General features: G+C 35.3%; 1 protein-coding gene across 1 annotated transcript in view; it reads left to right on the top strand.

Annotated features, from left to right (window-relative positions):
• Positions 1-1,253: 1,253 nt before the first annotated feature.
• The window catches only part of LOC101893891 (uncharacterized), a 33,156-nt gene continuing 19,771 nt past the window's right edge, over positions 1,254-14,638 (top strand). Inside the window, exons 1-3 of the mRNA XM_020039546.2 lie at positions 1,254-2,478; positions 10,781-10,950; positions 13,774-14,040. Coding sequence (XP_019895105.2) covers positions 1,470-2,478; positions 10,781-10,950; positions 13,774-14,040 — 1,446 coding nt within the window. The 5' untranslated portion in view covers positions 1,254-1,469. The remainder of the gene's footprint in view (positions 2,479-10,780; positions 10,951-13,773; positions 14,041-14,638) is intronic.

Below are 14,638 nucleotides of genomic sequence, written 5' to 3'. Positions count from 1 at the left end.
TTCGTAGAAAGAACTTGCAAAGTTTGAGGAAAATCAGAAAATAACTGAAATTTGCATTCTTTGGGGGAGGTATCAGAAAGGGATGTATAGGGGAGGATATCTTGACCATCATCCGACTAGTTCTAATTTTAATACTCTCCTAGCGAACTAACCAACCAGAGAGGCGGACATAACTATACCAATTTGATACGACTTTCGTCCAAAGGGCCATCCATAGAGTCAAAACCCTACATTTTGGACTTATGAAATTCTTTTCACCTTTAGTAGCCCTAAGATTAATTCAACGACATGAGATATTAAACATATCTGCACTTGTGCACTAACCTCCATAGATCCCAAATAAACCATTATTTTACTTGACAAAATATCGAAATAAAATTGTCCAATCTAATATGGAAATGACGACATACATAGGTGTATCATTATTCAAAAAATAATCTAAACTTTGATGTTTCATTTCCGTTTTCATTTATTTCGATCGTAATGATTTTCCATTGCGATTTCCATTTGACATTGAGACACATCCACAACAGCCAGTGTGAACTTTCAGTCATGAACATGAAATTGCAACATCGACAATTTTTCAGATCTTTTTGCCCAGAGGTTTAGAGCGGTTCGAGTGATTTGGTTCGAATCGCAGTTTTCTAGGTACAAGCTAATTACACTTACATATGCAACTCTCCATTTGTGTGTGTGTGTGTGTGTGTGTGTGTATTTGAATGATATGCAAGTGAAAAACAAATACAGCGAAATAAATCATCACAAAAATTATGATGATCATCGTTCGTTTTCCGTACAACAAAAACAACAAACAACAAGCTTAGAAAAACAAAACAGAAAACACAGCATCGAACTGAATTTGTAGTGGTTCGAAAATGACTTCATGCTCTGTGCGACAGGCGGCGACAAGTATGTGGAAGTCAAATGGAAAATAGTTTGCGCTTGATTTACTTAGCTTAGAGTTAGTACGGCGACGAGTATGAAGTCATCTTCCGCAAAATTTGCATCTATTTTTATTGTTTTGAACTTTTCAAAAGGCAGCAACAACAGCAAAAGTGAAAGAAATCTGGGAAAACAATAGAATGATTTATTCAGAAAAACCACAACAGCGATAAAAAAATAAAAAAGTGAAAATGAACGAAATTTAGAGGAAAATCCTCGGCTTAACTGCAATAGGCTCCATTTTTTGTAAAACCTAAAAAAAAAAAAACAATACAAAACCATCAACGTAGTAATGAAAACCAGAGAAGGAAATCAAAAGTTACATACCCACTTCACCTTCTCCACATCAAAATAGACAGTGACTATTTGTTGAGAGTTGAGATCGCTTTTGAATTTTCCTTTGATAAATATTTTTGTGAAAAATAAGTGAAACATCGTTAAACTGGTTTTAATGATTTCAACTCTGGCCCGGACCACAACACAAAAAAAGAAACGAAAAAAATTCACCAAGTCCTGCAAATGATCGAATGGTGGTGATTTTACTATTGCCGCCATACTCAACAAATGGCTGTGATGGAAGAAGTTCAAACGAAAGCAGTAGCCCCGCTACAACAGCATCCACAACATCGACCGGTGACACTGCCATACCGGCGGCCAGCTATGCAGCCGGCCACCATCAACCAAAGAGCGGCCAAGAGGACGAACATCAGCATGGCACCGGAAATGGATCATACTTCCACTATCCACAATACCACCACCAGGCAAACCAAACTGCCCCACCGTTACAAACAACAGGAACAACAACACTGCCGGATGCAACACCAACCATATTCGAGTACAATACCACACAACATCCACACCATCACCACCACCACCACCTCCACAACACAAGAATATCAGCAACACCAACTGACGAAGAGAGTAATACTAGTCATTATCACTGTTTTCAGAGCCCAGGTTCAATATCACCACCCCCGCCACCACTACCCACAAGTAGACCACCGAGTTATGTTCCTTTTGGCAGTGATTGGCTGCCTCCGCCGCCGCCACCATCACCATCACCTCCAGAACCAAAGCTGTGCAATGTGGTACCCAAACCACCACGTTATCGGTCGCAGCAAACACTGGAAACCATACCGGAACATGTCTCCGATCCAGTGTCCACCTCACCACCAGCCAATGAGGATGGCAGCGGGGACCCACCAGCCACAAATAGCGCTTTCACAGGTTCGATTCCAGTATCGGGCAGCAGTTATCACAAGAAGAGACGGAAACCACCAGCCTCACAACCGCAACCAATCACCACCACCAACAATGACCACAACAAACCGTCGTTCAATGACTCTAATTATTTTACTAACACCACCACTAACTATGTCCGACACGTAACCCGTGTTAATTTCTATGATGTCGATACTTCCCAGGTCGAGTACGAGTCAAGAGATTACGATGGCGATGATGGCGAGGCCGCTAACAAGGATGACTGTGATCTGGACGATGATAATGATTGTAATATAGAAGCTATAACCAAAGAAGGTATGTAAAGACACACTTCATTAACTATGTATAGAACGATTTCAAAAATTCTAATCTAATTTAGCATAGTTGTTAAAAATGAAATTTCAGTTTTGTTTCGACACATATAAGTCTTCAGCATTCGTCAACTTGCAATTTTACATTAGATCAAATGTTAGTATAAATATTGCAATGTGCAAAGTATGAGGAGAAAGTTATGTCCCGAAAAATAACATCTTCATGCAAGATATGGTAAAAAAAATTACATTTTCCTGTGCCACGGACCAATTTGGACACAACGGACACTCGATCCGTTTTTAATGTGATATGGAGATTTTCGAGTTTTTGTAACTTTTCCAGCTAAAATAATATGACATGTTACGTTTGAAGAACATCGGATACTGATTGCATATTTTTAGTTATTATTATTCAGAATACTAGCGTTTTGTAGCCAAAGGATTGGGTTAAGATTGGCCATTTCGTACCTAAAACCTAACGATGTGCCAAGTTTAAATTAATACGAAGACGAGGTACTGTATACGCGATTTATTGGCATAGGCTGTAGTACCCATTAGGAGCCTCAAATACGAAATATAAAACAATTCCATTAAATAATGTCGGTAATATCATAAAAATGCCGAACAAGGGATGGTACCGTTACACGTGAGGTATACGAAGACGTGGATCTGCATATATAATTTTCTGTCACAACTTAAAGTATCCATTACGAACTTCAAATTCGAAATTTGTAACAAATTCGGTGAATAATGTATCTAAATTCATTAAAATAACGGATATCCGGAGGTATCCTTATATAGTGGCTATAGGAAGGAAATTTTCGTCATAGGCTGTATTACACATTACGAACTTTAAATACGAAATTTGAAACAGTTCCAGTCTATAATGTCTCTAATACCATAAAAATGCCGAATTTTGGAAGGTACCGATATATATGAGCTATACGAAAGCGTGGATCTGAATACGTAATTGTTTGTCATAACTTGTAGTACACATTAAGATCTTCAAATACGAAATTTGAAACAATTCCGGTCTATAATGTGTCTAAAATCATTCAAATACAGAATATATAGAGATTTTATGGGCCCTATACCAAAACGTTAACCGACTTGACCCATTTACGAACTTAATCTCCCTAACTACAAAATACACATGTAATCATTCGAAAGATAGCGTGATTACAACAAACAGATGGACATCGTTAAATCGACTTAGAATTTTACATGATCCCGAATAAATATATACTTTGTAGGGTCTATCAGGATTATTGCGACCATGTGAAAACGTATGGTCTTCAGGGGGGTATATATATCATATAACGGTTTTAGACCTAGGTCTCTTTGGAGGAAATCCTTCTCAGAACATTTAAAATCAATATAGCGGAGTCCGTCCGTATCTGTCTGTCTGTTGCACACGATAACTTTCCTCGGTACGTCGAACTTTGTATCAGAGGTTGGTCAAATACTAAAATTGATAATATCGGCCCACTACTTCTAATAAAAAAACGTATAAAACGTGAAGTAAGAGTCCGACTGTCTTAAACTGACCCAATATTTCTACCAACTTTAGATCTGGTATAATGATGAGCGGGAACGGACTAGTACTTTCAGTTCCTCCCAAAAACGGATCAATATTTTGAACAACTTAATCCCAATATTTCTAGTAACACAAGACATAGTGTGGGATATAGAGGACCACTCCATTTGGTACCTTCTCTGCAAAGGGTTAAAATTTTGAATAATTATAGCCTTACGATTTTCACGAAACTTACTATATTTTAATATTTTTACAAACTATGTATACATTGTCAATATGGGGTATATCGGGCCACTCCTTCTGGTACCTCACCAACAAAGGGTTAACATTTTGAATAATTATAACTTTCTTAAAATTAAAAAAAAAAAAACATTGTTATATTTCGCCCAACATTAACTTTTGCGGGAATAAGGTGAGGGCCGCTTCTATTACCTTTTCCTTAAATAATTTAAATAAGTTTTTTTTTTTAAATACGGATTTGTAGTGGATTCAGTTCAAAAATGTGGTTAGGACCTTTAAAAGTCTTATAATCAGTGGAATTTGTTAAGCAGTAAGCCTAGAAATATTACTAGCAACTTAAAAATCAATGAACCGACATGATTCATCCGGGGTACAGCAATGTGAGGGCTAGACTTAAGTGGAGCTTTACGGAAAATGTTCTGAAAGAAGGTTAGTTTTCCACTGAGGACGTGAAATGCCAAATTGCAACTTGTAAGTTTGGAAAGTGCATCAGAAACCTATAAAATATTTTAAATCTGTTCTATAGGTACATAGGTATATATAAATAACACTTATTTAAATATTTTAAGTACTTTTCGTGCACTATGTAGGGATTTTCGAATCGATCTTCCCATGTCATCCACATATACCAAAAATGGCCCCCATATCGTATTTTGAACAATACTGCTTGGTATACTTTCCGAATTTCCAAAATTTCCAATATCTGCATTTCGAACGTTTTCAAAAGCGCTATTTTCATTGTTTACCCAATTTCAATGGTACAAAATTTAACACCATTTAGTACTTTTTCGATACATACCAACAACGACGACATTTTAAAAGTAGTTTTTGTTCACACAATTCCAATGATACTAAATGTCGACGTACTTTTTGGTATTGTCAAATCCGTATTTTATTTCAATTAAATTTTAAAGTTGAAGCCATATTTATTCTTCTGCCAATGGTACCAAATGTTGAATTTTATCGTATATTTAGGGCTTGCAAATTTAAAAATTTTACTTCCACCCGCTTACAAATTTAATACTTTTCATGCCAAAAAAACTAAACCATCTAAATGCCATATTCCCAATTTGGTAATTTTTTTTAACATTTTGGACGGTATAAAATGGGTATAATGGACTCCTTCGTTCCTATCCTAGTAAAGATGCAATTTCAGGTTTTCTTTGCCTATTATCGCCGATATATTTCAAATTAGTGTTAGAGGAAGACAAAACACAAGTAGGGATCCGATACTGTCCGTTTTCACACCTGACCAAAATTTTTTACAAATATTAGAATGCACAAAGTTTGAACTGAAGTGTGGACCGTGTTTATACAGGGTTGTCCATATTCGACGGACCCATCTCGCAACGCCATAACTTTTGACAGAGATGTCACATCGCTTAATGACATACCGCGTTTGAAGCGTCAGTTCAAGCAGATTTTTACCATGAACCAATACACGCCACGCGAGCGCTCTGAAATAGTTGAAATTTACATTCAACAGAAGAAGTCAATTGTGAAAACTCAACGTGCTTTTAAAACATTAAAAATGTGAGAAGTGCGTCTTCTAAGAACACCATTAAGCGTTTATACGAAAAAATTTCGACTGGTAAGGCTCTTTCTAATCCGAAGAGGCCATTTAAAAGTCGACTAAGGCGATCGGCCGAGAATATCGCTGCCGTACGAGCCAGTGTTGAGAGGTCCCCAAGAACATCCCAAAAACACCGTTCTCAGAAGTTGGGCATGGCTCGGTCCACTTTACAACGGATTATTCGCATTGATCTGCATTTGTTCCCACACAAAATTCAATTGACGCAAAGAATGTTGCCTGCGGACAAGCCTCGTCGATTGGAATGGGCTCCAAGGTCCCAAAGTTCCGTCGAATATGGGCAACCCTGTATATGATTTCTCAAATTTTTACATTTTGAAGGGAAATTGCTAGAAAAGAGGACCCACCTTTACACCACAATTAATATTAGCAGAAATATGCCAAGTTTAAAGAAATTCAAGTTATATTAACTTTATGTTTTATGAGAGTTACTACTCATATTGAATTTATGGACTATGAACACAAAAATTATTAACCGTATTTAAAAGATTGTTTAAGCAACCGTACTAACCTAAAAATGTCAAAAATGGCGCTAGCTCGTTAGCTGATACCATGTCCACGTCCCACACTGAGGGGATGATGGGTGAAAACGCATCAGATTTTAAGTCATCCATTTAGGCTTACAAAATTCCACCTTACATTATTTGTCCTCGAAATTATTTCCGCATTACTTAAAATACTCCGCTTCGTTGAGAATTACACAAATTGATTTGTATTGATTACAATACATAATTTGAGATTACAATCTAGACGAGCCGAGTTACACGATTCTTCTTCTTCTTCTTCCTCATTATTGCTGTTTCAAAATGCATGTTCTGTTAAATGGCTGAATGCAAACAACAAACAAACCCGGTACAGAACTGTCAACTTTTTTCAAAACTTGTCGCTCAAAGTTAAAATTATGGCAGTGTTTAGTTGAAGTTTCTTTTGTTGTTGTTGATGAATAGCAAAAAACACAGAAGTGATGAGCGCTGCCTATGCGTTGAACAAAAACAAAAGCCCAACCAGCTGCAACTGCAACAACATCCAAATTGGACGTGTATGGATGTGTGTAACACAGCGATTCTCTCGTAATAACTAAACGACCTTTAATGGTCCAGTGCAACTGCAACACAATGCAAATTACGGTAAATTTTGATGAAACCCAAGCCGAACTAGCGAAGAGTTTGGACAACACAATGGATGGGCAAACGGTCGGGCGGATGGAAGTACTGACTGACAGATAGACAACTAGGAATTATAATTATACCCTCATAGAAACACCAGAAACACCAATTCAGTAAAATTAGAACCTGAAGATGGGGATATGGCAAGTAAATGCAAAGTTTGCATGTACAGATGTATACAGATGGTGGGTATGTGATGTACGTACACGCACTGTGATTCCCAACTGGAAAAATTGGGCATAGTTTGATTTCCAAATTAAAATTGGATTTTGATGTTCTAGAAAAAATACTACCACAAGTAGAACTGCGGACCTCCTGGTAAATATTTTGAAGAGAATATTTTACAACTTTTTAGGAGAATATCTGCAAGTCTTACCGTGTCGCAATCCTTCTTAGAACCTGAAATGCCAATTTACAACTAATTTGCGTGTATAAGCTCAAAATACTTAATTTACGAAAGTATGTACCATTATTTTGAGTCTATGACATATTGAGGACCTATATAAAATGCAGCTCTACAAAGGCTGGGTTTTTTTTTGGAAAGTCGTGAATAAATTGTACGAGAAGTACTAAAATGCAGTAAAAATTGGATACTTTGTATTGGACATGATATTAGCTAGAATTCTGAAGTTCGGAATGAAATTTAGTGATGGAGTTCAAAGGATTGGAAATTCGAACATTAGGGTTACCAAAAGTTCTAAAATGGTACTAAATTTCTAAAATAATACCGTTTGGTATTATGTGAACGGATTCAGATAAAAACTTGAAATTTGGTATGAAAATCAAGGTTGAAAAGTGAGATTGATATATGAAGGTGGTTTTGGAAGTGCGGACTAAGTGTTTGAATTAATTTGCTTGAGGGTAAACGGATGAAGCAGGAATTTTGAAATTTTATATTGGAATCCCTTTTGGTAATAGGTATGTGACAAAGAGGTGGTTATGGAAATGTATACTATAAGTGTACTAAAAGTACTAAATAGTACTGTATCTGGTACAATTTGGTATTGGGTGAACAGATAGTTTTTGAAATCCGAAATTTTGTATTACGGCAGCTGTTTCGGAATTGTGAACTACATTTGTACGAAAATTACGAAATGGTACTACATTTGGTATTGGGTGAAGGAATAGAGATAAAATTCTGAAATTGGATATTAAGGTCTCCGTTGGTATCTGGAATTGAAATTTAGCGGTGCTTTGGAACTGCGTCCTGTATTTGTACAATATGTACTAAATGGTACGAAATTTCCTAAAATCCGAAAATATGAAAGTGATTTTGGAAATATGTACTATAATTGTTCGAAAGTGATACTAAGTGGTACTAATTTGGAAATTGGGTGAAGGAACAGAGCTGAAATCCTCAAATTTGATATTGAGATCTCTGTTGGTATCTGGAATTGAGATTTGGCGGTGGTTAGGAAATGCGAACTATATTTGTACGAAAGGTACTAAATAGTACAGAATTTCCTGAAATCCTGAAATTTGATATAGATGTGTTGGCGGTTAAAATATGAAGCAGGTTTTTGGAAATATGTACAATTATTGTTATTGGGAAAGAGCTGAAATCCTCAAATTTGATATATCCTCAAATTTGATATTGAGCTCTATGTTGGTATCTGGAATTGAGATTTTTCGGTGTGTCTTATATTTGTACGAAAAGTACTAAATGGCAAAGAATTTCCAAAAATCCTGAAATTTGATATATATGTGTATGCGGATAAAATATGAAGCAGGTTTTTGGAAATATGTACAATTATTGTTATTGGGAAAGAGCTGATATATCCTCAAATTTGATATTGAGCTCTATGTTGGTATCTGGAATTGAGATTTTTCGGTGTGTCTTATATTTGTACGAAAAGTACTAAATGGCAAAGAATTTCCAGAAATCCTGAAATTTTAAAATTAAGTCGGTTAAAATATGAAGTGTGTTTGGAAATAAGTACTATAAGTGGTACTAATTTGCGTATTGGGTGAAGGGACAGAGCTGGAATCCTCAAATTTGATATTGGTATTTCTGTATCTGGTATCTGGTGTTGAGATCTGATAGGGGTTGTTAGTGCTATAATTGTTTAAAAAGTAAATGGAAGATTTTTTGATGTTAAAGTTTGACATTATTCTTTTATTCTTTCCGAAATAGAAAATACTTGAATAACTTATCAAATCTTGAAAATCCTAAAATTTAGTACGATGTATACAAATTAATACAATTGTACATATTTAGTACTAAGAGCTAACACGAAATGTTGGAACGAATTTAAAATTTTAAGGTTAACGAATTAGCGAGCACTTGCTATTTTGATCCAAAATTATGACTGCAACATTCAAAACACCCATAATCAGAAGGTACAGCTATAGGGGGACTATATTTAAACAGGTGCCGATAAGGCCATTTGGTAAAACCAATTATCTAAAGATTAGTGCAAACTTTTATCCAAATTTCTAAATAAATTAATATGACCTCAATATTGATTTTGATAGACCTACATGTGTAACATCAGACTGACGGACAAAAATAGATAAATTGATAGAGAATATTAAGCATATCTTGAATATACACCTTATGGCGTCATTGACGAATTTTTCAAATTGACAATTGACAAAGGAAAATTATGCTGTTGATTATAAAAATAGACTCTAAAAAATTAGCCTTTACATTCCGAATTTAATTCTACAAAACTATAGAATTTTTAAACACATTTTTTCCTTCTCGAACCACTGTGACATATTTGATGTTGCAAGTGCAAAATGTGTTAGATTACTTTGTGTTTCGAAGTACATACAACAGCAACAACTAAATTTGCGTTTTTTTTTTTTTTTTTTTTTTTTTTTTTTTTGTATGGATGGATGTATTTATGCACAATCATATACGTAGGTATCCAAGTTTTAAACACACTTAAGTGTATTCCATTAAAATGTGCATTGCCGTTAAACTCTGACGAGATACGTTTACGTCGTCGTCGTCGTCATCGTTTAGAAGTTTGCCACATACTTCATTAGTATTGATAACAATGCGAACCGTTAGGACCGGAAAAACAAGAAACATTTGTTGCTGCCTCGAAGTGAAGGCAAACTCAGCCAACCTGAGATATTGAATCATCATTAATTAGCTCACAATTAAGGTGAATTCTTTCTTTCACACAGTTCTTCAAACCAAAATTCAAACACTGGACAGACAAAGGCTGACAGCAATCAGCCACCAGTCAACACTGCTCTATTACCAACAAAAAATAAAAAACCTAAAATAAAACGGTAGAGGAGAGTGGTGTTATGAAACTTAAAATAAAATCATCGATGCAAAACGTATCGCCGTCATAATTTAAAGTTAAGTCAGTAAACAAACCCGTATTGAAGTTTTAAAATCAAGCAAAAAATGCAAAAATATTTTTTTAAACAAAGTAGATGGTATAGATAACAAAGGCAAACTGATATAGGGCAACAGATATATTTAATCACAAAAATACAACAACAATAATACTAACAACACACATATCTTGCACAAACAATTCAAATTTGTGCAATGCTAACTTTTAATAGCAATTTAAAACAACCAAAATAAACATATGCCCTTCACATTCAATTCAGTTTGTGACCATTGTAATGAATTATGTTTAGCATACTTTTAGGCAGTTGTGTAAAATCATTGTAAATCAGACGTTACACCCAAAAAAATAGTTGTTGTACTAACTAATTTTCCCCTCTTTTATTTCTCTCTTCCTCTCTCGCTCTCTCACAAACACACACAAACATCGTGTTGTTTCTGGCCAAACAATTGCAGAAGAATGGATAACAAAACGAAAAACCGAACTTACCACAACACGTCAAATCGAAACCCATGTCAAGCGTTCGATACGTTTTGAAGATGGCAAAGTTATTGAGGATTCTGGTCCCATTGTATCGACAAATACCACCGAGGATACGGATAAGCAAGAAACTGAAACGACAGAGGTAAGAAAAATGTTTATTTTTATACACACACTTTTAAATGGCTAATTTTAGTTATAGTGATGCGGAAATTAATTGGGAATGATATTTTTATTTATTATGATTAAAAATGAAAGAATTAAAAAAAAAAACATTAATTTTTAAAATAATGCAAATTAAATTAACTTATTTCCGGGAAGATTTTTCCAAAAAAAAAAAAAAAAAAAACACGAAAGGACCCGATGGTATTGCTGGCGAAGCTTTATTCATATCTTTCTACACTTTAGTAAAATATACCAATTTTTGTCTCAAATTCATAAGATTTTCCTATAATTATCAAACACAGATTAAAGTTGGAAATTAAATTAAAACAAATAAATATTTTATCATGTCTACTCTGCTTAAACTCCTAAAAGCAAAATATATTTTGCGTTTCCCTGATGATTAATTTGGATTATATGGAGTCGATGCGATCCGATTCTTCTGATATTTTCTTCGCAAACATTTTCAAAAATCACAACTGTTATTCGATTCGGGATATGCGAAGTTTGAACAAGACCAGAAACTGATTTCAAATTTTGCTAGAATAATTTTTTATACTAAATTTTTATTCTAAATTTAAATACGCCTAAAACGTAATGTTGGAACCAATCTAAAATTTTAAGTTGGAATTTCCCCCAATGAAGCAGGGGTACTTTTAGTATTCATATAAAGCTTAGGGCAACAGTTAACATGGGAACAATTCTGGCACCTTACCGCATTTTTCTCATGATCACTGTTGGCCTTTTTTATATGATTACTAGAAGTACCCGCTACTTCATCGAAAATTCCACCTTAAAATTTTAGATTAGTTCCAACATTTCGTGTTAGGCGTTTTAGTATCCAAAATCCACGATTTGTTCAGTTTGACAAAATTAAAAAAAAAACTTCCTACATTCTACTAAATTTTCAGGCTTTCAAGATTTTTCATATTATTCAAGTTTTTTCTTTGTCAGAAAGAATAAAAGGAAGCTTTTACACCAAAAAGTCTTTAAAATCTTTCATTTTTGAGTTTACCACCCTCATACAATTTTTCTGTCTAAAACTATTTCAACGTCTCCATGTGTAAACCCTAAAAACCAACCGTGACCTCAATTCTAAACTTCAGAATATCAGCTCTTTTCCTTTACCCAATATCAAATTTAGTGGGCATATCAAAAACAATCTACATCTCTCCATCCTTGACACCAACAGTGATTTAAAATTAGAACCATTTAGTACTTAAAAAATTATAATACGCCCCACCTCCAAATCTCAACACCAGAGACCTCAACATCAAATTTCAAAATGTCAATTCTATCCCTTCTACGCATATTCAAAACAATTTACATATCTCCATCTTAGGCACCAACAGTGAACTGAAACTAGTACCATTTACTTTTAGAACTATTATAGCAGGCATTTGCAAATCCTACATCGGATCTCACCACCAGAGACCACAATATAGGATTTGTGGATTCCAGCTCTGTCCCTTCACCCCAATACTCAATTTAGTACCACTTAGTACTTTTCGAACAATTTTAGTACATGTTTCCAAAACCACCTCCATATCTCCAGATACCAACAGAGAGAGACAAATTTGAGGATTCCAGCCCTATCCCTCCATCTGATACCAAATGTATGTTTGGAAATGGGTCCTATATTTGTACGAAAAGTAGTACAAATATAGGACCCATTTCCAAACCGACGCTAAATCTCAAAACAGAAATACCATCAGCAATCTAAATATCAAATTATAACTCTCCCATTCACCCAATGCCAAATATAGTACCATTCAGTACTTTTCGTACAATTATAGTACACATTTCCGTAACGACCTCCACATAACCAGGCTACATGAACATTAACACAATACCAAATTTCAGATTTCAAGCACTATCTCTTTACCAAATATAAAATTGTATCAAATATAAAGAGTATTTATCTGAGAGCTGGATGATTTGAAATTTAAATAAAACGCATGCCAAATATGAAATGGCCAAAAAAAATATTTGGTAGATAGTTTCTTGTCATTTAACATCGAAATATAATTTGGGGCAATGGTCCAATATCCAAATGTCCAATTTTCGACCACCTTTTCAAGCACTTCAGGGCGTATTTCAGCAAGTACACGTTGAATATTGGCTTCCAAAGCGTCCATCGTTGTTTATCCACGTAAACCAATAACAAACCAAAAAAAAAAAAATAAATCGAGTGCCGTACTATTTTGTACTTTTCGTGCACTTGTATTGTGACAAGTTCGAAAAACCCTTTATTTTGTTTACCCTACACAACGTAAAATATCCTCAGGCCCCATTTCAGATTTCCGGCTATATTCATTCTCCTAAATACCTAAGTTCATACTATTTAGTACTTTTTGTACTTTTTACGTACGTTACGTAGAGGTGATCCTAATGCCAAATGTTAGCCTTACAATTCAATCCCTTACCCTAATACCAAATTTGATACCCTTTAGTACTTCTTAGTACGTATTTCGAAAACCACCTCGAAATCTTAACCCCACACAGTAGCAGTGATCCCAAATTTCGAATTTAACCAACATCAGTTCAGGTAATACCTAATTAAGTACCATTAGATATGTAAGCTTACTGAACGCGTTCCAATAATATTTAATATTTGCATCATTGCTAAGGTAGGAGAAAAAAAAAATATTAAAAAAATCTTAAGAAAAAATATTTATACTCTTTCCTTTTAAAATCTCCGATAAACAATTGTCTTCTATTTGCCATTCCTTGCCAATAAGCACAAGAAAATATTTTACATAATATTTATAAAACAATAACAACAACTACAATTACTTTTTTGCAGAAACATGATTTGGGCCTGCCTGTTAATAGCCTTAACAACGGTGGGGTGGATGGCAAAAGCAAAGGTGCTCTACCACCTGGTAATGGACCAAATGGAGAACTGGCTGAATTGGCAGGCAGCGGGGGGACACTGGTTAAAAGTCTAGTACCCCGACCGGCTGATGGTCTGGTTAGAGAGATCAATGACAAACGTGTTGTGTCGCACGAAGAAACAAAGAACTACATCGAAGTTGAGGATGTGCAGCATCGTGGTGACTTTTCCGATGAGGTAAGTTTTTCCAAAGTTGTTGTTGTTACCATTTCACTAGGATTCTTAATTGTTGGGTAATCTGAGATGAACAAAAGACTGCTCTGTTGTATAGCATCACAATAAATTAAGTGCAGTCTTTAAAGCTCTGTTTTTGTTCTCCCTTTGCTAGCTTCCGTCTCTATTCCCTCTTTTCTTTCATTCTCCCAATGCAATTATCTTTTTTTAATGGAGATCACAAGAAAACCTACCCCGCCCTCCACCCCCTCTCTAACAAGTTGAGATATTAAATGTTGTTCACTACTGCCAAACTGGCTGCATAGATTCGAATTCCGATTCTGCGGTAAGCAAAAATCTACTCCGGCAAAACAAGAAACCACAACCAGCTGAAGCTGAAGTAACGACGCTGCAGTCGCCGCAGCAGTTCCAGATACAGAATTCAAGCGAGGCGGCGGCAACATATTTTTCCATCGTCTCCACGCTCAGTCTGTGAGTGGAGTACAAGCCATTAAGACGTACGTGTCGTTGTGGAGAAATAGTTTCGCTACCAAAAAAAAAAAAAAAAACCGACAACAGACAACGGGTTCGGTGCGCGTATTCTCAGTTATCTCCGACAGCT

Source organism: Musca domestica, unplaced genomic scaffold (genome assembly GCF_030504385.1).
Source record: "Musca domestica strain aabys unplaced genomic scaffold, Musca_domestica.polishedcontigs.V.1.1 2, whole genome shotgun sequence".
Classification (NCBI taxonomy): Eukaryota; Metazoa; Arthropoda; class Insecta; order Diptera; family Muscidae; genus Musca; species Musca domestica.
The sequence above is the reverse complement of the archived record's forward strand: the minus strand, read 5'-3'. Positions and strand labels throughout refer to the sequence as shown.